A 25689-nucleotide genomic window follows, 5' to 3' on the forward strand; every position below is an offset into this window, starting at 1 on the left:
TGTACCCAACTGATGTAGATAAGTCAGTTAATGGGCTTATTTTATTACAAATAACCTTGGGTTAAGTTATGTATGTGTTGGACCTTTGTTCCTATGGGTTTTCTTTGTAATGGGTCACTTTAATGAACCTAAAATATGGGTAGAAAGTAAGAAAACAGGATTTAATTCATTAGCTTAGTTAGAGTGGGTTGGTAGTAGTTTAGTTTATTAATATGTCTTTTACTTTATCATATTTGTTTTGGATAGAATACGTGAAGCAAATTAATCACCAAAATAGGCTTATTTTATTAGGAATAAGCCTAGGGTTGGGTTCCATACACATTAGGCCTTTGATCCCATGTGTTTTGATTGTATTGGGCTACTTTTATGGGTCCAAAAGAGGGGCTCTAAGATTGAATACGGGATTGCTAGTTAGTTTCCCTTTTATGTTGGCTTGATGGAGTTTATTTAGTTTCTAATTTCAGCATTATTTAGTTTCCACATTCAGTACTTAGTTAGCTTCTAATTTCAATATTTGTAATTCCTAGTTTCTATTTCCAGTTTAAGTAACTAGAAGAGTTTCTACTTTCTTTAGTTTCCTATTTCAGTTTTTGCAAACTAGAGTTAGTTTCTATTTTCTTGTAACCCCATCATTATTATAAATAAAGGAGAGGGCTCCCATTAAGCCCCACGATTTATGTTTTAAAAAAAAAAAGACACTTGTTGCTGCCGCTGGCTTCAATGACTACTCCTTGTGTTTGATCAAGGCCTAGGGATTGGTGTCTAATCCAATCGACACTCTATGGCGCGAAGCCTGAATGGGTTGCTATTATCTTCTGATTTTCTTTATTGGGTTCTCTTCTTCAGAAGAACAGGTACGTAATCTGAATTTTTCTGCAGAAATTTCTGTGTTAAGTTCTCTGTTTCTCTATTCTGTCGGTCTATTCTTTTTTGGAGTTCTAGCCACCCGATGGCCTTGGGATTTTGGTCAATTGTTAGGACCATTCAGAAGAGGACTCGATCCATTTTTGAGACAGATCAGACCACTGGTTCAGCTCCTGTGTAGTATTCTGCAGTCTTGACCGATATTGGATTCTGCCCAGAATTTGTTGTCTAAATCTCTTATGCCTGTTGATGTTGATTGCTGCCTATATTTTCCTGATGGATTAGACCTTCTAATCAGTATTTAGATTTGTTTATTTTGTTCCTTAAACATCTGCGGTTGAAGTTTCTGAAGTTGTTAGGATCAATGCCAGATCTCAGAACCTGCTGTCCAGAATCGAGTTCTGATCTGGTTTGCTATTCCTGTGATGTTTTGATTCTGATCATACCTTGTTCCATGTTCTATTTCTGTTGCTGGATATTATATTTGTTGATGCAAACTCTGCCTTCCGAAATTCCAGATTTTGGTCTGATAAATCTGATTTGTTTTAAGGACTGTTGACTGATTATTCTGGACTATTGTTGCTATTATTGGGTGGTCATTTGGTTGTTCTTTGGTTTATAAGTTCCTGCAGTTTTGGGTCTAGTTTGCTTGTCAAATCTAGTCCTACATTAATACGCGAGAGAAGTAGGGTTCCCGTTTCAGTCTTAGAGTCTAAGTAGGAGCCTTATTATTTTATTTTATATACTTGCATAAACTCAATGTTTAGGACAGATTTGAAGAATAATGACTTGAGTTTTTGAGAGCCTTAAGGCTGTGTGTGATTCTCCCCCTCTTTCTTTATGCGATTTCTCTTCCCCTTGTTGGATTTGTGCAATTGTGTGAACCCTTCTTACTCATTCTTTCTATCCCTGAATTTGGTTTATATTAGATTTAGTAAAGATCCTGCCTGGGATTGGATCACTTGTGATTCGATCTTACATCACTGACCCCATTAAGTTGGGATAAGGCTGAGCTTCTTGTTGTTGTGGGCAGCATGTGAGTAAAGGAACAGAAGAAGAGGGGGTTGGAGATAGAATAAAATGGAAGGTGGGCAGCATGTGAGAGAGGAACAGAAGAAGAGAGGGTTGGACACAGAATACAATTGAAGGTGGACAGCATGCCAGCATATGAGAGATGGAACAGCATTGCTATTAGTTTTTAAAAACCAAATTAAACCACAAACACCTGGACATAGAAGAACCTAAGACAGAAACCAGAATTGGCTTCCAAAAACATCCAGCTCAGTTCAACAGTTTCGTTGGGTAAAATCCAATCATAAGGTGCATTTTTGGAGGTTTGAAGCCATAACCAATTGTTACAGCAGAGAAGTGACATCCACTGCAGCAACCAATACTCTTCTTGTTTAATTCATATATTTTCTTTTTTATTTCAAATATATTATAATTAAGGTTTTTTAAACAATGGTTAGCCTTTTGGTTCGACAACTAGTCCAGTTTTTAAAACAATGATTGTAGTTGCTTTGGCTGAGAAGATATGTGCATTGATAGACAACCTATTTGGAGGTACGAAAGAGGAAACAAATAACATTTAATGCTAGGTGACAATAACATTCATTAAGTTATGGTGTCTACCACCGGTATATTTGTCTTGGGGTAGTTTATTTCTAGTCTTTAGTCTATAGCAATGTCATAGGGGTATACTTGTTCATATAGATGTTTTATGTTATAAATATAGCAGAGATGTCTTGGGGTAGTTTATTTCTGGTCTCTAGTCTATAGCAATGTCATAGGGGTATACTTGTTCATATATATGTTTTATGTTAAAAATCTTTCAGGCGAATAAGTCTTTCTGTGCTGTTACGATAGTGAGTTTCGGTAAGTGAGGTAAGTGAGGTGACAGGCAAAAGTGGAAGAGATAGACCTCTTTCGGTTAGTTGGGTTACGGGCGTTTGTGAAGGTGACCTTCTTTCGGGCGAGAGGAAAGCCCACGGAGCGGTAGCGCTTGCCATAGTTACTGGTAGTACTCGTGTCTGAGGTCTTCCCGGAATCGGGGAGGGAAGACCAAGTCAATAGCAGAGAGCTCATGGTTTGGTATTCTACCCAAACTGTGAGCAGTCTTTTCTCTCTAAAAATGCTTGCATATTATTTCATGGTATGAGAACAGATTTAATCAGCGTTCGTCATCTTCCCCTTTGCTTTGAGAGACTCTATTTTCTATTCTTCATGTACAACAATTACCTTTTAAGTCTTTTATCAGTTAGTCAACCTAAAAAAAATCTCAAAATTGTAGTCACTTTTTGTTCCTCTTATTGTGTTTTTCGGAATCTTCAAACAAGGACGACAATTGTTGGAGGGCTTTGAGGAGGATCGTTTGTATAATCTTGCTTGTGAAGGCCCTCTACTGCAACTACTACTTGATGAAGATCCACATCATGGGCTACACTACTGCAGGAGGAGGATCCACCCAAGGAGCCATTGATCCAGCCTTAAGGCTGATTCGATCTCCATCTATTAAAGGCCCATTGGCCTGCAAGATGGGCCCATCGATCCACTTAAGTCAGTCCACTTAAGTGTTAATTTAATTTAGTCATTAGTTAATAAAGGCCCATTAGTGGCCATCGATTTACTTGTAATAAAGCCTGTAAGTGGCTATTAGTTAGTAGACACTTAGTTACCTAATTTGTATAGGTTTCTAATGGCAGTCCTAGTAGGAGTACAACTCCTAGTTAGAATATGACTGCTATTAGCATAGCTACTGCCCTCTATTTAAAGAAGAGCTCCCGTACTCCGAGAATCAGATTTGAATAAACAAAGATTGCAGTGAATTGCTTCTAAAAGCCAAGATAGCAGTGGGTGAGATGCCCGGGCCGAGATAGCCACCCCACCCACAATTCTCTTGGTTTTTTGCTTCTTTCTCCTATCTTAATTTCCTGTCATTAGTTCTTATTTGTTGTAACATTCAAGAGGTACAATTCAGATTCTGCTAGAACCCATTATAGTCAAGAACTGACCAGCACCAGTGAAGGTTTTAGGAGAGAGATCGATCCCCATATCTCCCTCCTCTGACCTCTGATCTACAAACCCTTTTAAGAGGGTGTTCTTAGCAGTCCAAGGATCACTGGATCCTCATCTCAGCACTGCCCAAGCAGTCTGGCCTCAGTTCTTGAAGAATCTCTTCTGTCCTCTCTCTCCAAGGGCCGAAATCAAGAAACTTCATAACTCCATTACCAGCCGTCAGAACCTGTTCATATTTGGAGGTTTTGTTCTCCCCATCAAGGCCTATAATCGACCAGAATTGGAGCTCCATCAGAGCTCTATAGAGCCAGCCGCAGGTACCTCTCTCTCTCCTAATCGTAGGGATTTCTCTCTCCTATCGGTTTGGGTTTTGGGTTGGGTTTTGTTTTCTTGTAACTTTGGGGGTTATTTATTGGTTATTATCCTCTTGTTCTCCTGGGTTTGCTTCTGAGTTTTATTTGTCTTGTTTGGGGTGTAAAGTGTAATACATTGGGGGTAGTTACCTTGTGTAATCTACTTCTACATTAAGTGGTATCAGAGCTATGGCTGAAGAGAGCTCCAAACAATACTCCCTAGAGGATATGATGAAATCCCCCCAACTAATGAATGCAAGGATGGATACTATGGACCAACAACTTGCAGAACTGAAAGAGACTACTACATTACTACTACTGGGTAATCTACTTACTACATTACTACTACTTCCAGTGGTGTTTCTATGGTGTTTCTCCTATTCAGTAGCACTTTCAGTTAACATCTATCTCTATAAAACGCACCATCTCTCTATCTGTCTATCTATCTATCTTTTTCTAAGAAAAAATACTAAGGAGCAAGGATTTTGGTGCTTTTTCTTTGGCATCTCTAACATTATGCTCATTAAAGCTTAAAGAGTATAGAATATTGCTTCCTCATGCACATTTGGAGTTACTTTTCTTCTCAAGAACCATTTTAGGTTTAAAAAAAAAAAATATCTTCTCAAAACCCCCTTTTTTTTTCATGGTAACATCAACACTAGTTGTTGGTTTACATTCATTTTTTTATATGTGATGCATATAACATTGATCTATAGAATCATGGAGGAAAAATATTTTTCTGTTTTTTTTTAATTATTTTCTGTTTAAATAAATGATTTTCTTGCAAAAAAAAAATGATTTATACATGATGTTTGTCAATCATTTTTTTATATGTTGGTCACCGTTGACCGATCTACGGCCTCACAGTGTCATTTTTTTCTCAGTTAACAAATTAGTTGATATAATTTCTGAAATATATCAAATCTATTAAATAATTACAGAAAATAATAAAAATAGGAAGAAGAAAAATATGTTTTGTACTGAAAATCACTTTTAATGCGATGTAAGTATTGTTAGTGTATTTTAAAATGAAATGTCCATCGTTACACTCTTCTATAATTTATTATTAACAATAATATTATTATTTATAAAAAAATTGATTTAAAATTAAGAAAAAATAATAGGAAGAAAGGGATTAATATGTAATAGCTATATGATGTTGAATACCTCATAATGCATGCATTCTTTAATATAAAATGTTGAATAACTACCAATTCATGCATTCTTTAATGTATCAGTGTTTAAAGTTGGAGCACCATGTCTAGTGTCGACGGTGTAAGTGGAGATATAACATGGTTACATGGAGATCCAATGTCAAATGAAATATATATATATATATATATATCAAAATGTAGGTATTGTAAGCAAATGATTAATTCTAGGGGGCCACTAGATTGAACCAACATTTGGTTGGCGGGTACAAGGATGTTGCCAAATGCCCATAAGTTCCTTATGAAGTCAAAGAAACGTCGGTAGGAGCCTACAAGGTGGAAGGTTAATGAGGGCAAAAAAGCAAAAGTTAGATAAAAATTTGATGAGGCAATCTTAGAGAGAGAGAGACCCAACAACAGTGGATGTTGACTCTGATCACTCCGATAGTGAATATAGGCCAGAAGAAGGTATGACAAAGGTAGAGTGGAGAGAGTTGCCACAAGTTAAGGAAAATAGCATGGACTTACATCAACTGGAAAAGGTTAGGCAGGTAGAGATGAAGAAAGGAGCAAGTGGCTCTGGTTCTGAGCAGCTGCATTAGATGCATATCCCACAAAGGAAAGGAGGAAGAAGCAGAGGCATATGGATTTGCCTCTCAGGAGAACTCAGAGTGTGAGGGGAGCCACACCCCCATCCCACCACTAAGACAACATGATGATCCTAATGAGGTCCTAAGGCAGGATCCTCTAATATATAGACAGCAGGATACAAGACAAACCATCAAGCAAGTATGGGGTATGGAAACAACAACTTCGTGATACAATGTCAAAATGGTTTCTTTATAACAGCACCCCAACTAATGTTGCACAAGGGACATATTACCAGTCCATGATTGACATTGTTTGTGGGGGGGGGGGCGGGGGGGGGGGGGGGGGGGGGGGCTGATCTAGGAACAAAGGGGCCCACTCATGAAATGATGAAAGTTTATTTGCCTCATCAAAAGAACGAGTTGGATGAGTATATTGATAGCTTGAAGACATCAAGGGAACAATATGGAGTTACTGTGATGTGCGATAGTTGGATTGGACCAACCAAACAGTTCATCATCAACTTCATGGTGTATTGTGATGGGAAGGTTGTCTTCTTAAAGTCGGTTGATGCATCCAAAGAAAAGAAGGATGCAATGTATTTGTATAAGTTACTGAATGAAATTGTGATGGAGGTAGGGCTAGAGAATGTTGTTCAAATTGTGACGAACAATGTAGCAACCTCAAGAAAGCGGGGGAGAGATTGATGAATAAGAAAAGCAAAAGGATCCACCTTTTCTGGACACCGTGTACAGCCCATTGCATTTCTTTAATGCTTAAAAACATGAGAAAGAAAACTCCGGTATCGAATGTGGTCGAACGGGCAAGACAAGTGACTACATTTGTCTACAACCATGGATATGCTCTATCTTTATTAAGGGATAAATGCGGTGGGGATTTGGTAAGGCCAGGCATTACTCGATTTGCAGCCAACTACATTGCATTGAAGAGCTTTCAGGATAAGATGGTTGGTTTGAGATCCATGTTTGCCAATAAGGAGTGGTATGAATGTGGAATAGAGTTCGCCAGGTGGTAGGGCAGCAAAAGCCACCGTCTCTAGTGAACAATTCTGGCAGGATGTGAAGAAGGTCCTTCTAATATTTGGGTCAGTGGTAATTGTCTTGAGGTTGCTAGACTCAAAGAGAACACCCACCTTGTTATATGTGTATGATGCAATGGAGAAGATGAAGGAAAAGGTGAGAGCATCCATTCCTAGGGGTGCAAAGTCTTACATAAAAATTATTGAGGACAGATGGGAGAAACATTTAATGCATCCACTGCATAAAGCTGGTGAGTTTTTTTAACTTAATTATAGTCAAAGTTAAAGTTACTTTACATTCAATGACAAGTTGTTTATGGAATTTGCAGCATATTATCTCAATCCTAAGTTTCACTAAAAGTACAATCTAGGAATGGATGATACATTGCTAGAAGCAGTGGAACTTGTGGTGGCAAAGTTGGTCCCTAACCTGATCTACAGTAAAAATGCAACACTGGGGTGGATTAATGTTTGAAATATGTATAGTCTCCTAAGTCATAAGGAATGCTTTCTCGTGTACTAAAATAGTATCCTAAGTCATAAGGAATGCTCTATTGTGTACTAACTTGTATTCGTGTTTGAAATATGTATAGATAAAGGAATTCAGGGATTTGCTAGGAGTTTTGGTCATGCAGTGTCAATAGCTGGAAGACAAGGTACTGGCCCTGGTGAACTGTGGGTCCTCTGAGGAAAAGATGCACCTAACTTGAGAAAGATAACAATCAAGTGCTCTCCCAAACTTGTTCTGCATCAGGATGTAAGCTCAATTGGAGTACATTCTTATTGATGCACACCAAGAGGCGGAACCGACTAGGTCACGAAAAGCTACAATAGTTGGTGTTTGTGCATTACAATATGAGATTGAAGGTGCAACACATATGTCAAGGCATGGAGGGTAAAAATGAACCAATTGAGCTTGCTCATGTTTTCAAGACTCAGACGAGGAGGATACCCTATGCCAATGGGTGAGGGATCGAGGTGAGCCACTTATGGATTAAGCTGTAGGTACGCCCGCACACGTGGTAGCTAGTGATGCAGTTGGGCGATGGAATGAATCTTTTTTGGTTTAGAAATCTGTTTGATTTACTTTCCTTTTTTCAATTAGAAATTAGTTTGGTAGTATTTTATTTAGATTGAAATTTTATTTCCAGTTTCCAATTAGTTTAGTTTCCATTTGAGTGAACTTTCAATTTTATTTTATAAGCCATGTAATTCATTAGTAAGAGACAGATATTGAGATTTTGAAGAATAGAAATTTGATTAAGAGTTGTTGGATTTGAAACTATGGCTGCCGATTCCCCCTTCTTCTTCCTCTAAAATTTTCCAATCTCTTCTCTTCCTTCCTCTTTAAAATTTCTGGTTTTCTTCCCTTACCCTGCTCTGTGTGATAGTATCAGATCTAAAGGAAGCTTCACTGAAGCTTGGTCTCCAATCGAATGACCCTGAGATTTGGGTGGACTGAAGGACCCTACCTTCTTAGGCGATCAAAACCCTGGGGTTTCTCCCCCCAAACCATCCTCTGTATAAACAAATCAACCGACTGCAGGTTCTGGCTTTCCCTAATACCACCAGGTCTGAATAGCAGGGGTTACTGTACCTCTTTGCTTGCTGTTTGGGGTCTTCTCCTGTTGGAATCACGAGATCAAAAGGTATCCAAGCTTCGACTACAAATTTTAGGCTGAAACAATGGTCCTGGAAGGGCCTCTCACTACCGCCAACTTTTCCTCTTGCTGCTGTGTTACTGCTTGTGTCGTGAGGTTGAAGACAACCTCATAAAAGTAGGTTTACACCCTCATTTTATTAAATCCCAGAATTACCCAGTATCTTTTGCTTTTATTCCCCACTTTCTTTATTTATTTTCCATTCCAATTATACCCTTTGTCACTAACGTTTATATTGCCCTTTCCCATCTTTTCATTACCTAAAGTTCTAGTAATTTACTGTTCTGCCATTACTGGTTAAATGCTTCCTCTTATTTACTGAATCGCCATTCTCTTTGGTATTTGGTTAAAATTTGTGCTATTTATTCATTAAGTGGACCCTAAGCGACCCGATTTCAATTCTTGGAATCCGGATCCGCATCAGCTAGTCAGATGGATACTAACGTGGATGATTATATGTCTCAAAAGGGCCGTGTGCTTTCACAGATACCTAAGCCTTTTGAGTCCCAAGCTATTGCGGTTGATGTGGAGCTTGACACTGCTTGGTCACGTTCCACTGATGATGATGATGGTGCAAGACCTGCTGGTGGTGCTAGTAGTACCACGTGGTGCTGGTGATGGTGATGGTGATGGCAGTGATGGTGATGTTAATGGTGATGGGGATGGTGGGGATGGTGGTGCACAAGAGGTACCATTATACTAATCCGAAGCCAAAGTCGATGCGGTTCACAAGAGAGACTCATGTACACTCATGCTACACAGGATATGGACTATGGTCATGTGCCCCCACACCCTACAAGAGAGGCTCACATCACGATTCATATATGGTGGAGAGGAGCACGATAGCATGGACTCCATGGACATCTCTATTAGGAGCTTGACTGACACTATGAGGCTTAAGTATGAAGAGTGGTATTTATAGGGAGTAGTTGCATGCACTGCCAGCTATATATGGCACAGGGACCACCAATTGAAACGATAGACATTATAGTCAGTTTGGTCAGTTTCAACACCCACATGCCACCTCTTTCCCCTCTACCTCTGAATATGAGGGTCAATCGCAAATCAGCAATTCGAGACGCCCATTTAGAAACAGGAATATCATCCAGGGTAAAAAATTGCTTGGGGTCCTGGTTTTGATATGGGGTAAAAGGTGTAGGTGGGACTGGGGGCTGTCTAAGAGGTTTCGGATTCTGAATTTCAAGGTCATCATCCATTTTAGAAACATGAGGGGCAGCAGGGTGAGGTCCTTCATTCATGAAAGAGGGAAGGGGAACAAGGTCTGGTATGGCAAGGTTATAAAGGAACTCAGATAGAGTGTTTTCAAGAGGGGAAATAATAGTATGGATGGATTTCTCCCGTTGAAGCAGCTTTGAATTGGCAGGCGGAAAATGCTACTGTCCAGAACCAGTACCTTGAGCGTATATTGGCTCAGACCCAACAAACTCATGGCACTTTGTCCCATCATGATCATCTTCTCCACTCTCTCCCACATTGGGTCAGGTTTTGCAGATAGCATCTTCAGGATTCCAGCACCCAACCATACATGTCGGTGCACGTTCCAGTGCGTCAGGCACTATCCAGTAACAGTGGATCTCGATCCAGTTCATCTAATTTCGGAGATATCTACCTAAGAATAGGGTATCTCCAGTATGTTGCTAATGATGTTTATAGGACTGTTGTGGCAGACTTGAATATTACTCTCGGCATATTATAACATGGCCAACCTTTGTGATTCAATCAGAGCAAAACATGCTTCGACATCAACATCAACAAATATGGTGGTTATGATGATATGGACTGACACTCATTTCAATACTAAAAGTCTAGGTCTCTAGGATGGAATCTAATATATCTACATTGGTTATGTAATATGAATTGTATGACCTTATGTTGTTATCTAACTTATCTTATATTCTTATGTCATTTCAAATTTTCAATGTATGTGAATGTGACTAATCAATCATCAATGTTAATAGTTAAACAATTAAGTAATTAGAAATGATGTCCTTTATATTCTTATGATTATGTTGTGTCATGTGTTGATTGTGGAATGTCGATTGTGGAATAGAGCATACTAGCCTAGGTTCCGAAGAGTCGGAGACTACTTACATAGGGTATGAAGTCAAATTACCATTTTAGGTTTAAAAAACTGATGTTTCCATTCTGTTTAGTAGGACTAAAATAGAGTAAATGCCAAGAGTCGTTGGGTGTACTATTAAGTACAATCCAAATGGCACTATTGAATGGCTCAAATCCATATGGTTGCTGAGGTTTATACTCAAACCTATAAGGAGGATTACTTTGAGACCTCTCCTGTTGCTTGGCTCAATTTAGTTCGCGTGGTCATTTCTTTAGTTGTGAATTATGATCGGCCAATATATTTACATACGGAGGTGAATATGGTGCATCCTTCAGGGCATAGGCAGTTTACCTAGAGCCTAGGCGACTGTCGCCTTGTTGCACTGTATGCCAGCTTATATTTTTTACCCTTATTTATGCCAAACGCCATTTAATATATTATTCATAAATAAACAAATACCCCCTATTTGAATCCAATAAAAATAGTTTAAAAATCAAATTCCAAAAGGATAAAAAGTCAACCACCCGGCCCAAGAACAAAAATTGGATTTTTGGTTGTAAGGTAATTTTCAACTTTTGAATGCTAAGATTTTTCTCAATTCTGAAAATTTTATAAGTCTTATTATAGTAGAACATTGCTAAAAACCAAAAATCCTATAAAATAATCTTTTGTTTTGATGTCAATAAAATTATTTTCATTCAAACGATTTAACAGCATTCGCACATTTTAAAATAAGTTTGACTGGAACATCACTTTGTCATAACAACTCAGATTTAAGTAATCTTAGACTTGTTGGAAAGCTAGTTTTGTGTTATACCTAATACAAAAAGTCTCATCTAAAAATAAAATCATTTGACCAATAAAAAATATTATAGAAGAAGAGCATTTCTCTAAATGTCAACAAGTCATGTTGATTTTTTATGACTTGATGTGAGTATGACAATGTTGATTTTTATTACTTGATGTTGCTTAATGTTGATTGGTTTTTTATGTCAGAGTATATATTATAACATACAAAATAACTTTAGAAAATAGGGAAAATAAAAATAACACATGGGCGATTTGATTGCCATGGCAACACCATAGCAGGCGATTCACCGCCAAGTCGATAACCACCCCTCCCACCGCCTTAGGTTGCCATGACAACTATGCTCCAAGGTACGTTGCTCAAGGGGAGATGCTTGAAGATTTTTTAAGTTGCACAAGACAATTTATGGCCTAAAACAATCACCTAGGGCATGTTTTAATAAGTTCAGTTTGATTGTCAGCCCATGAGGTTTCTTGCAGTGTTATTCTGATCATTCAATGTTTGTTCATTGCCAAGATTCTATATTGATTGTATTGGTTGTGTATGTTAATGATATAAGCATATCTAGGGAAGATAGATTAGGGATTACAAAGGTGAAATCGTATCTACAAAAACATTTTCTGATGAAATACTTTAGTGCCCTCAAGTATTTTCTTGAGATTGAAGTGCTTTAGAATAGAAAAGGGATTAATCTCTCTCTGAGAGAAAAAAAATGATTTAAATCTTTTGTCTGAAACTGGTATGCATGCTTCCAAACCAATTGATTCACATGGATCCACACTAGAAGTTTGGGACAAATGATGGTGAGGAGTTTGATTGCAAATACCAGTACAAGATATTAGAAGGGAAACACATTTACCAAACTGTTACTAGACCAGACATCATTTGTTGTTGGGATATTAGTCAATTTATGGAGTCAACTAAGTAGGCTCACTGGGAGGCAGCATGTCAAATATTAAAGCAGCTAAAGGGCGCTCTAGGAAAGGGACTCATTTACCAACCTAATCAGCATATTGAACTCTGATGCAGACTAGGCTGGTGCTGATGGTGATAGCACTACCACAGATTATTGTACGTTCATTGGTGGCAATCTTGTTACATTGAAAGGAAGAAGCAAATAACTGTGACCAGGTCCAGTGTTGAGGCTAAGTATTGAGTCATGGCTCATACAGTAGCCGAGTTAATGTGGTTGAAATCATTGCTTCAAGAGTTGGTGTTTCCAGTTACTAAACCTATGATGTTATGTGATAATCAAGTTGTTATCCATATTGCCAGCAACTTTCATGAAAGGACCAAACACATTGAAGTTGATTTCTGTGTATCAATTGGGTGATAGGTTCACCAAGCGTCTGTTTTGTTCCACTTTCCAAAAAGGTTGTTCCAAGTTGGGTATGGGTGATCCATACGTTCCAACTTGGGCAATTTATTTCTGGTTTTTAACTTATAGCAATGTCATGGTCTGGCATTCTTCCAAATTGTTAGCAATCTTTTCTCTCCAACGGGCTTGCGGTTCTCTCTTCTCTGCTCTTCTCTTCTTCTTTTTCTTTCTCTTCTTTTGCATTGCTAATACTGGTTTCCTGTTTTGATATTTTTTCAAAATTTAATACGACTTTTGGCCTCAGAAAAGGATAAAGGGCGTCTCTGTTGCACTGATGTAATAATTATATCAGCATTGGTAGTAAACAAAAGTTTCAACGTCCAACACAGATATGGTGGAGTGTTCAACAAAATAAAATTTTGAAAGATGAAGCATCCAACGACACGTCAAATCGGCTAGCTGTAAGGTGCTTCTTTGGCATAGAAGTGCAAACACTAAGCAGCCAGCTATTCTCATGTACCAAAAAAAAAAAAATCTAGACTTTGAAAAAATAGGGGGGGAGGGGGGGGGGCACTTACTTGGACCAAACTCAGCTCTTGTTCATTGTGTAAACGAGATATTCTTGCAGGTGATTTCCAGACAAGTACCAATGTATCAAAAACAATACGGTTATTATGCAACCATTCAGGCATCAGTTTAACCAAAGCTGAAATAAGAGCAAGTCCCTGAAAATAAGCATCTGAGCTTGCACTATGGGTTGCAGATGGTGGATTAGAAAGCCCTTCAGGTAGAGGTGTAACAAGATTTTCTTCAATCATTGGATCAGCAGGTGGAATCATAGATCCTGAAGCCACAGATCCTTCAGACTTTGGAAAGAATTGAGGGAAACCATTTGCAAGTATCTTCTCTGGAGACTTTGCAAGTTCTTCTCTCAAGGGTTGGCCAGCATCTGAACGTATTATATACATAAACCTGAAAAATAAAAATAAAAATAAAAAAAGGGGAAAGGAAGAAGGAATATTATTTAGAAGAAAAAAAAAAATCTACTGGCTTGGCATCCAAAAAAATAGTGAATGTAAGTAAAATCGCACAGCTCTATTCAACCCTTACCGCCTGAAGTATTTAGGCTGGCTTAAACGACCAAGAAAATACCCAACAGCTTCACTTGAATATCGATTTAAGAACTTGGTGAGTGGAAGGCGATAAGGACTGTTAATTTCACTGTAGAATTGCCCTTGGGGAAGAGCCCCTTCCAAATCAATTGTCAGGGTCACCAGTTCATCCAGGAACCTCCCAGCCGCTGGAGGGAGCAGATGGAAAAGTTCAATAATAGCTGCATGAAATGAGAGCCTTGGTCCGTTATCAATACAGATGGAGAACTTGGTGGCAACAAGCATCCAAACATAACATTATATACCTGCTGCAATTTTCGGTTCCTCTCCAACCTTCCATGATTTCTGACATTGAGCAAGCTTTTCCGGTTCCAACCATTTCCTCAGGTGCTCCAAAAGCTTGCCGCCCAAGGTAACATTAAACCAGTTGGAGAGAAGTTCAAGCAAGCGTGCCAGACCTTGCAGAAGAGGCATGCTGAGACTCTTCGTATGCGCCAAATTAACTAAAATAGGCCGGAGGCTAGTCTGCAGAAGGTCTTTGGGCATCCTTTGTTGTTGAATAACCTAAATGAATTTAACATATTTCATTGCTATCAAGACATTTTGCATAAACACTCAGTATAAGCAGAAGAAATAACGCTATAGACAGTAGAGATAATAGAAGGTCTTCCAATGCCACGTAACACCAGCAGTGCACGTGCTGGAGGGATTAAATGAATTGGATGGACCTCACTGCAGATATCACCTTCTCGAGAAATTGATAAAATGTGTCATCTTTAATATGCTCGTAAAAACCAAGCCTCTTCTCAACTAAATGGTTCAGCACTGGCTCACCATTCAACTCATTAAAGCCAGATGGTTGTCAACTCCACACCATTCATATCATTTTACACTTTTCCTCCCAAGACACTATTGGCCTTCCTTTTGGTCTCTTAGCCCCTCTAATCTATATTATATAACTCCTCCTTACCAGATCCATGACTCGGAAGAAGTGGTGAGGAAAGGCATGCATGGATTAGGTTTGACATCAAGTATGCCTTAGAGTTGAATGGCCAAACAAGATACATACAGCCAACCCCAATTAGTTGGGACATGGCATAATTAGAGTTGAGACTTGAGTTCAGATACAAAAGAACTCAATGCCCTATAACATCTAAGGTCCATCCATCGTAACTTAGAAGATCAGAAAACAATATCAATCAGATCACTGTACAGTCAGTTGAAAAGAAAGAATAAATCCTTGCAGTAAGAGACTCAAATTACCCATCACAACGTGGATATCAATCCCCTATACCAGCACAAGAATCAACAAAATAATGTTGCAGCCATCTAACCAAATAACAGAATCTCAAAAAAAATTAAAAAAAATAAAAATTTCAAAAACCTGTCGAAGCCCCTCCTTTGCAACAGCAACAATTTCTGGTGTCCGACAAGTCAATGATTTAAAAAACATGGAAATGATCTTCGCCCGCAGTTCATAATGATTCGGCGTTTTAAAATCTGCCCATGCCATTGCTGTACATAGTAACTCGATACATGCTGTCCGAAGCTTGTTTAATGATGTTGCCACTTTTGGGTTCATAAATTTTACGACCCATACGGTCTCATCTGCCTCAGCGATTTGCAGAGCTTCTTGCAAGAAATTAACAAGCTCAGGAGTCAACTTGAGAAGGGGTGGTCTTAAGGCCAAGCAAAAATTCAAAGCAGTAACTGTCCCAACCTGCATATCAAAGCAATTACTTCCAGTGTTTTAGATTAAAGGAGGAAGAAGACATATTAAACACAACAGCACACTGATTCTACCTGTTGATCAACATTCTTGGACCGAAGTGATCGCATTATAAATGGCTGAAGTAATGGTTGATACAAAGGCTCAAGCAACTCAGACACCTCACTACCAGTTCTACTTGCCAAAAGTGCAAGACATGACTGTACATTCTTCCTAACAACAATGGATGCATTAGCATTAAACAACTCCGAAGCAAGAAAATCAACAACACCCTGAAAGCTTTGCCTGCGGGGTTCACTATTTTCTTCATCAACATTATTCACCACACGGAGGACCTGTGTAAGCACTTGACTTGTCTCCTCCTGTTCCTTGTTAGCATGTGCAGGAAGTCTTTTGAGAACATATACCAGACCACGAACAATTCTAACTTGGAAAAAAGATAAAGTCTCAACTGTTACTTTACCCACCAAAGCACCTAACCCCATCACACCTCCAATTTGAGCCTGCCACGTATTCCCATAACAACAATGCAGAAGACGAGGCAAAAGTTGCTCAAACACAGGGATCCTAACACTAGGGGGTGGTGAATATACAGGATTCATTGATGGACTAGAAACCATCATGGGAGTCCCAGGAGCTCCCCTTGAAGGCACTCCACTATGCTTTGAGCGAGCAAGGAAAAGAAGAGTCTCAGCAAACATATTTAAAGCATTAAGAGCAGCCTTGGCATGAAGCCTGTTTTCATCTGCTAGCACATCCACCAATGCATCCAAAAATATCAGTGGATCCAACTCCTTGAGATTTGAAGTAGTAGTGCCCCTAGATCTGGAACCCATGTTATTTGTTGATGAAAGCACAGGGCCCACAAGTTGCCCGGTCGCAACTGAAGGATTAGTTGAAGAGTTCTCCACATGGAAAATCATAGCAAAATGGCGGCAAACATTGAGAACAAAATCATCCTTGGGGTCACAAAGATCTGGTTCTGCACTAGCAGCAATGATGGTCATCAGGAGCACCTTAAACACAGATTTCTCAGCCATAAGTTGTGTTTTAGTCTTGACCCCCAAGTCACCCTGCAAGGATATCATGATTTTTAAGTGTAACGACATTTCATCCAAAATTAGAGAAAGATCAACTCCACATTAACACATATCTCAAAATTCCATTTGGTTGGAAGGAAAATGGCAGAGAGTGTAAAGAAGGCCAGAAAAGCATTTTCCATTTTGCACTTTTCTGGTTTTTGGTTGGAGAAGAAGTATCAATATTTGATCCCTCACTTTCTGAAAAAGTGCAACATTCCAAAAAATGTATCACTTTCCCAGTCTCATGTTCCCTTCAAAATCAAAGGTTGAGCAAAATTATATTATTTCTCATTTTCGATCAAATTAAACAACTTCTGGAAACAGAAATTTTCAGTTATCTTCGACTCATTTCTCTTATTTTCTTTCCCCTCACTCTCCATCGAACCAATCTTTTCTCCCTCACCATACATAAATATGTCCATATATCCGTACATTCAGAAGCCATGAAGACAGAAAAGGTATAGAAATTCAGAATGTAACAGATTCCGTGCTTCTCTTGAAGGTTCTCATGTCAATGGCTGGTTTTAGTTGACATATTGTCAGGCAAAAAGAGGTCGGGCAAATTACCTTGACCAAGATTTTGCCATTAGGCACATTACAGTCCCAAGAAGATTTCCTCAAAGATGAAAGGGACATTATTAGGAAAATGCAATTGGAAGTGGCATCCCACACACTGGAAATACTTTATTTCAACAAAAAAGGGTGTCCTAATGCACGAGGCTCCCACTACTACAGGATCTGGGGAGGTGCCAACATATGCAGCCTTAAAACTGCTTTGCGAGAGGCTGTTTCCATTATTCGGCAACCACCAGGTTGCAATACAGCATAGCATCCTTACTGTTGCACCAAAAATAGCCCCAAATTTCATACCATATGAAAGTATTTACGGAAAAAAAAAAAGGCTTAAAATGCCTTCGGAATCATCCAAATTGGATTTTTAATGTTACAAGCATTCAAAGTTTTAAACAAATCTGGGCTGGGTCAGGCCCAGCCCGGTCCAAAACTGGAACAGTCAGCTCAAAGGACTTGGCAGTAAAATTCAAATTTGAGTCCGAATGGGCTCTGCTCGACACAAAGAAGTCCCTTCGATGTCGAGCGCAGCTTTTTTAAGATATGATGATAGATGGTAAGACATTACACAGACATTCTCTGGGTTATTTAACAACTTTTTATAGCATTAAGTATCATTCTTCCTCTTAGTATTTTTCAGATAGCACATAAACTGACTTTCGACAAAAAAAATGTAGTAAAAGATTAAATGTAGAGTAACATAATTTAGGGTTATGAGTCTTATGACAGATAATCTACGCAAAATAAAGTAGATAATTAAGATTGAACTTTATAAAGGTAAGGAGTTGAAATTAATTTTTAAGTATAAGAATAAAGATTAGTAATTCCTAGGACTGGTGATAAATTTCACCGAAAAATAAGGATAGATGTACAGAAGGAACCAAAGCCATGGAAAAAAAGATGAAGAGTAACCTCCTCAACTTGAGATATTAAATAGAAAGAGATTGCCGTACCACCTATAGATACTCTTGATGCTCCAATTCTATCAAGAAACCTCACTAAAGAGTTGGCTGATTTTGGCCACCAATCGGATGGCCAACTGAATAGGAAGGATTATGTATACATCAGCCACGGTTACCACCACTACCATCATCTCCACACTAGTTGAGTTCCACTCATAAACCAACCCAGATAAAGCGAACAAATAGTGTCAAATAATTCAAAAAAAAAGTATAGTTGTCAAATAAGTGTTATGTACCCTAGAATAGTATGGTTGCAGGCTGGAAAATTTAAGGCCTGTTGTCGGCAACCACACGGATAAACTACAGAAAATGACGCATCGACCAGGGGTTGCTTTGCAGTCAAATTGAGATTGTGGTATAGATTCCTCAGTTTATTAGAGTCACTACACCCCGCTTAGCTTGACTATGCAACTGCAAGGTCAATGCAGAAGAGAAAGAAATGTGGGCCTAAGAAGCGGGTGCCGGGGGAATTTTCTCTCTAACTGATTATTAGAGAATGCTGGCTAGGCAGTGAAAATGAAGATGAGTCCAAATTACTTTAGGTAATGAGACTGTTGAAAACTGGCTCCTTCAAGGGTGGCCCTGGTGGGTATGTTGTATGGGTAACAGGATCAAATGGAGCCCTGATCATGGACAACCTGCAATATGGTGTGCCATTCAGTATGGATGAGAGAGGTGCTTTAGCTAAGAAGAAACTGTCAACACACTTGTTTTTAAACCGTCATGCTAAGAATGTTTGACAGTATATCTTCAGTTGCGGCCAAAGATGGATGGCATTGAGACCTAAACAATGGCTAGACTCCGTCCCTGAGGGTACCTAATCCCTGAGAACAACCTAAGACTGCTCCTCAAACATCTAGGGTAAACCGGTAAACCCAACAGGTAGAGTCTGAGCTACAAGGAGAAGATAGGCTCAAGCCCTCCTTCAGGGATGAAGTTAGCCTTCTGGAATTGTGTTGAAGAAAAATATCAACATCCTTTAAAAGTCAGGCAGATTTTCTAGAACAATCTAACACAGAATCACAAGCTACCAAACCAAGATACTTCCATTTATGTAAGTTTCAGAAAAGTTCGGTGTTCAATAACAACACCCGCATACAAAGGTCCAACAACATGAGAACATCACTTCACTCATGAACTGCAGCCGGACATCAACATCAGCATGGCTACATTACAGTACACACCCTCCATTGCCCAAGGTCGAACTGAACCCTAAATTATCACAGCACACTAGGCAGAAAGAAATAGAGATAGACAGAAAGACAAGAAATCCAGAGTATGATTTGAAGAAAAAGATAATAGAAATTTGGTTCATAGTTGTCAAGGAGGCACCTTTGTGTCAAGGCGTTTTAAGGGCTAGGCCACATACATCTTGACTGTAGTCATGAAAGGCGGTCACCTTGGCTCTTTGGGCGTTGCCTTGGTATGCCTTGAAGGCTAGGTGGTCGCTTTATGTGTGTGATTTTTTTTTTCTTTTTCTTTTTAACTTCATTCCTTGAGCACTGAGTTTGAGATTTGAGTACCAAATGTTGTTGAAACCAAACCCTAGTAAGAGATTCCACCGGCCAAGCGATTACGGCAACCTATTCCGAGGTAAGTATTGGGTTTTGTTTGCTTTTCCTCCTTTGCTTTCTTTCTCTTCTTCTATTCTTCACCAGTTCTTCGCGTTCCTCTTCTCCTCCCCTTTCCCCCCTACTACTCTTCCCTGTCGAGCAGGTTTTTTTTTCTTCAACAATTCTTACCTCTTCCCCCTTCCCTTCTCTGTGGGGCACTTGGGCAGTAGCGCCCCCCCCCCCACTTTCATTTTGGTGGGGGAGTAATGCAGGAGTAGATTACAAGTAACTAACTCTGCAATTTATAACCCCAAACAATACAAATAGGAGCAAGAAACAAAGAAATAATACCATCAAATAAACCCCCAAGGATACAATACCCATATAGGAGCAAAACCAGCCCAAAACCCAACCCGATAGGAGAGAGAAAGACCTTCTATAGAGCTGGAGAGAGAAAGGTGCGGCCACGTCTGTGGGAGTCCGATTGAGCTGTACTTTTGGGTGTAGATAGCCCCTAGGGAGGGCACAAAACCCTCAAATATGAAGGGCTTCTGACGGCTGGTTATGGAGTTACGCACTTTCTTGATTTTCAGACCTAAGAGAGAGAATATGAAGAATTCTGCAGGAACATCAACTTGTCTTGTTCAGATAACCTTCAAGAGAGGATCGATTGATCTTCTTGGAGTATAGAACAAGTCCTCCAAAGGATCTGTAGATCAGATCTAAAACTTGGGTAGCAATGAGGGTCGATTGGCTTCAAGAACAAGAACTCTTTGGCTGGCTGATTCTGATTTTGTATGCTTTAACAGGTTTGAACTTCTAATAACAATAAACAGAAAATAAAAATAGAAAAAGAAGAATCGATGGAGGGTTGAGAAGGGTAAAAGAGAATAAAGGAATGGGTATCTCACCCCTCAGGTTTTGGGTATCACACCCCTCAAAGGTTTAGGCATCTCACCTCTCAATAACAGTTTTTTTAGCTAAAGAGTAATCACTCAATAATTCATTCATTCAAAAAATCTCCAATTATGAGTACATAGGCTCCTCTATTTATAGAGGGCAGAATAGCAATCAAACTACATAGGAACTAGTTTCCCAATAGGACTAGACACTCCTACTACAACTAGGAATTCAAAATAGGACTACGATTTGACTTTATGACTCCAACATGGAGTAGAACTAACTAACTAACTAGTAGTCCATATAGGACTTTACAACTGACCAATGGCCTAATGGGCCTTTATTGAATTAAATAGCAACTAACTAAACTAATGAATTAAATCACGTTTTTCTACCTTCTACCCATATTTTAAGCTCATTAATAAAGTGGCCTATTTCAAAGAAAACCCATGGGATCAAAGGTCCAACACATATATAACACAACCCAAGGCTTATTTGCAATAAAATAAGCCCAAGTGACTTATCTACATCAGGGAGTGAATAGTGGTTACTTATTGTTGCATACTTAAATTCTTTTGGGGCCTGTTCTTTGTATATGCTTAGAGCTTTCTTTCTTTTCTTGCTATTGGTGTATTAAAAATAACACTTAGACCAAAGGCGCTCCCCTGCACCAGCTTGTGTCGCCTTGACAACTATGATTTGGTTATACACTTGGGTGCAAATGCAACACCCAACAAGCAGTCGGCCACTAATGCACTGCATTATTAGCCAAAAGCATCCCACAAAATGGCAAATGATATTAATGCAAAGAGAAAACCCTAAGCCATCACAGAGAGTTAATAAACAATATGGATACACAATTTTCAATAGCTTTAATTAACGACAGATACACAATGATCAATAGCACAAATAAATATATTCGCTCTAGAACTTCCAAGATGACAACTACAGCAACTACACCAAAACTTCAAAACATATAAAATAAACAGTGCTACTAACTGAAAGAACAAAAATCCAAGTAACATAGATGGCAATTATAGTACAGCTCTGACATCATATCAATTGAAATAGGTTCAAAACCAACCTTAAGATCTGAGGTCTCAGCCCAGTGCCAGGAAGGATCGATCAAAGAAACTAATAATGTTGACAACGGCCCAGGTGTAATTGCCTCCCCATTAACATTACCTCGCAAGTTCAGTTGAGAAGACAAGCACACACGGAGGAACTTTAGAGCCTGCTTTCTGTAAAAAGCATCCATGCCGGCAGTCTTCTGCATGACAGCAGCTACAGCCAGATATATGCAACGATCCAAAGGTACTAAAAAAGGAGTTGACGGCTCAAACGTAAAAATCAATCGAAGCCCATGCTCAGGGTTCTCTTTACACTCAAGCGCAAGGGGCTCTTTGAGAAAACGTCTGTTCCGACCACCAAGTTTACCAAGAAGTTGCAATGCTTTTGCACCCCATGGATAGGGTGCTGGTCTCAAGTGAGACCATAAAGCTAGGATCACTTCTGACATAACATTTGCCATACTTGGTTCCAAGAAATCAGGATTTAAACTATCAATCCAATACTCAAGTGTCCTTAGACCTAAGCTTACAAGGTCATCACTTCCTTTTAGAGTCAAAACCAGAGGCTTCATAAGACGAGGAAGGTGAGGCAACAAAGAACTTAAACGGGCTGGCAAAGTTAGGCAAAGCTCCAGCACAAGGTCCCTCATGTCTTCACCAGTAGGCCCATCTACCATAGCCAGTAACATATTTAGGCAGGGTTGCAATGTAGGAATCAGGTCTCGCAACAGAAGTTCAAATTTCCCCCCCGCAAGTGCACGGAACATTGTACGAAGAAGTTGCATATAACCAAGTGGCATTTCAACTTCAGTGGCATTCTTCATACAAACCTCCATGATAACAGGCACATGAGGCTGTAGAATACGTTCACAATCTGAAGGAGCCTTAGAAACAGCACCAAATAACAGCCGAAAAAGATGCAACACAAGTTTCGCTGATGGTGTGTCTGGATGCTTCAAACAGTCAAGCTTGCTACTGACAAGGAAATTGACCAAAACATCTGCAAAGGGCCGAAAAACCTTGGGTGCTTGCAGAAGGGTAGAAAATATATGAAGCAACTGATTGTTGCTGATCATGCACTCAAAAAGTTCTAGCATGCACATGGAGAACATATCCATAAGATCTCGTGGCTCCATAATAGCTAAAATTTGAGAAAAAAGGTGAAGCATCTCCCTCTCTTCGTCTTTCTCCTTGAAGAGAGCTAAGCAATGGACACCACTTGTCAGGACACCAGAGGCTTTCCACACCTACCAAATAAATGTGTAAGGAATGATGTTGATAATACATAAATGGAATCCATAAGTTTGTTTTTAGTACCTCATCCTCTCTCATCCCTTTAAATGCTTGAGAAACTGGAAAGGTAGACGATGGGGAGACCTGCATTTGCTGAAGTGCTCCATGTGCTGATGGTGAAACCTTAAGCAAAAGAAGTGCTAAGTGAGATGAAGTAGACATCTGCACATTTGGAACTACAGAATTAGACAATTGCAAAACCTGTGTTCGTGATAAATGACAATGAGTGATGCTCCAAATTATTGTCTTCATTCCTGCAGTGATAATTTTCGTAGTTAGTAATGAAAACTTGTGGGCCAACTTTTCCTATTAGGGTTTAACCAACTACATAAATTACATATTCCTGATCTCTTACATATCACCAGGAAATCAAAAGGGGGGGAAAACGCAAAAGAAAAATATTATCATTACCCATGACCAACGTCTTAATTAGATGTTTACAATCAGTGACTTCCTTGGAGTGTTCCAGAGGGACCTGCAGATTTAAAACTGCCTGCAACAATATAAATTTAAGAGCAAGCGAATCAACAAGTAAAGATACATAAGATAAAATACAGCATAAGAGAACTTTTCTCTACAGGAAGATCATTGTAGTTACAACATATCAAAATTAATTACTGGTGGAAGCCTTCTGCAAATCTAATATCTAATATCCTAACAACTGCTGGCAGCATCTTTCCCAAACCAGCTGTCAATAGGGTACTATTCACGTGAACAGTACCTGGTAACAGCAGGTTGGCTGATCCGATTAGAGAAAAATAAGGCTGATTCGATGTACGAAACTGAACCAGACCTGAACCAGAATTGGGCCAGCATTGAATTCTCTTTTTGACAGCTTGATCTACATATCACATCTTCAGCCAACAATACATCCCAACTCAAGAGGTCTTTGATGACAGAATTATTCAGCTGACCAAAGCCTTTAACCAATTAGTCAAGTTGGCTATGTGCTGTCATATCTTCCACCAAATCACTAGGGTTTTCCTCAGTACCTCAACCCAAATCTTCAGGACTTGTTCATCTCCTTTTAGAGCCTTCAACTTGCCCCATATCACTCCTCAATTTACATTTGTCTTCATTCCACATTACTACCAAAAACTTCGAAAGGCCATGATTCTGTTTATGTAGTTGCAGCTCGTTTCTCGAATATGGCCCATTTCATCCCATGCTCTAAGACCTCTTATGCGTCCATAGTAGCCAAATTTTTCTTTAACGAGATTGTCAAGTACCATGGGTTGCCCTTCACCATAGTGTCCGATAGGGATGTTAAGTTCACTAGTCATTTTTTGAGGACCCTATGGCGGATGATGGATACCAAGCTCCGTTTCTCTTCAACTTTCCACCCTTAGACTAATGGTTAGACTAAGGTTGCCAATAGGAGTTTTGGAAATTTGTTGCGTTGCCTCATAGGAGAACACCTTACCAGTTGGGATCGAGTCCTTAGCCAAGCCGAGTTTACATATAATAACTCTAAGAACCATACCACTGGTCTGTCACCCTTTGAGATTTGTTCAGGATACCAGCCCCGAGCACCCATAGACCTTGTCCCAACTACGTTCAGTTCTAGGACCTCTCCGTCAACCAAGTCTTTTGCTCAACACATACATGATTTGCATGCAGGTATAAGAAGACAGATAGCACTGAGCAACGATCAATACAAATCAAAAGTGGATGTGCATAGAAGGCTACAAGAGTTTCAAGAGGGAGATATGGTGATGGTTAGAATCAAACAGCAGCATTTTGTTAGGGAAAAAGCGAGCAAACTACACGCTCGTAGCACAAGTCCTTCCAAGGTTCTTAAAAGGATAGGTGCTAATGCCTATGTCCTTGATCTACCAGCTAATATGGAAATCAGCAATATTTTTAACATGGAAGATCTTGTCCCATACCATGGTGCATCCACCATTACCCCCTTCTATACTGATGACCTTGAGGATTTTCCTTTCACCCTTAATGATACTACTAAACCAACCCAACCACTTCCCCCAACCTCCTTACCACCTGTACCTAAGGTCACGAGGAGAACTGAAGAAGTTGAAGAAATCCTTGATGAGAAGATTGTATCCACACATACAGGAGGATCTAGAGAGTTCTTGGTCAAATGGCGTGGACGTCTGGAAATTGACAACACTTGGATCACAGTGCAAGAACTCCAACAACTAAACCCAGATCTGCTTGAGTACTACATGAGCCATAAATCTGGTGAATTTTTCCAAGCCGAGAAGAGTTGATGGGGACATCCACGTGTACCAGCGGCGTAGGCACAAGACCCAACCACATGTGTATTTTATTTGGTTCGAGGAAAATCTCACAGAAGGAAACTAGAAGAAAGAAGAAGGAAGAAAGGAGAAAGAAGGTTGTTGGTCGACCTCTACCGTGAGAATGAGGAAAGAGACTATCGCTGGTCTCTTTCTCTCTCTCTCTCCTATCGTCCAGATTTTGTGGGTCTCGCTGATGGTTTTGTTATTTTAGTAGTTTATTTCATAGTATCTTGTTTATTTAAGCATTTGAATTAAGTAGGAAACTATCTTATTTCCT

The 25689-nt window shown here is 39.4% G+C and overlaps 1 protein-coding gene across 2 annotated transcripts in view; it reads right to left on the reverse strand.

Moving 5' to 3' along the window:
* Positions 1 to 25689, reverse strand: part of LOC122085025 (transformation/transcription domain-associated protein-like) — a 104720-nt gene that overhangs the window by 59656 nt on the left and 19375 nt on the right. For both annotated transcript variants that reach the window (XM_042653457.1, XM_042653456.1), the window contains exons 10-18: positions 23563 to 23644; positions 23353 to 23405; positions 23176 to 23274; positions 21873 to 23105; positions 15796 to 16794; positions 15377 to 15712; positions 14298 to 14556; positions 13991 to 14213; positions 13459 to 13852 (exon numbers count right to left, since the gene is read on the reverse strand). In XM_042653457.1, coding sequence (XP_042509391.1) covers positions 13459 to 13852; positions 13991 to 14213; positions 14298 to 14556; positions 15377 to 15712; positions 15796 to 16794; positions 21873 to 23105; positions 23176 to 23274; positions 23353 to 23405; positions 23563 to 23644 — 3678 coding nt within the window. The remainder of the gene's footprint in view (positions 1 to 13458; positions 13853 to 13990; positions 14214 to 14297; positions 14557 to 15376; positions 15713 to 15795; positions 16795 to 21872; positions 23106 to 23175; positions 23275 to 23352; positions 23406 to 23562; positions 23645 to 25689) is intronic.

This window comes from Macadamia integrifolia, chromosome 7, assembly GCF_013358625.1.
Source record: "Macadamia integrifolia cultivar HAES 741 chromosome 7, SCU_Mint_v3, whole genome shotgun sequence".
Classification (NCBI taxonomy): Eukaryota; Viridiplantae; Streptophyta; class Magnoliopsida; order Proteales; family Proteaceae; genus Macadamia; species Macadamia integrifolia.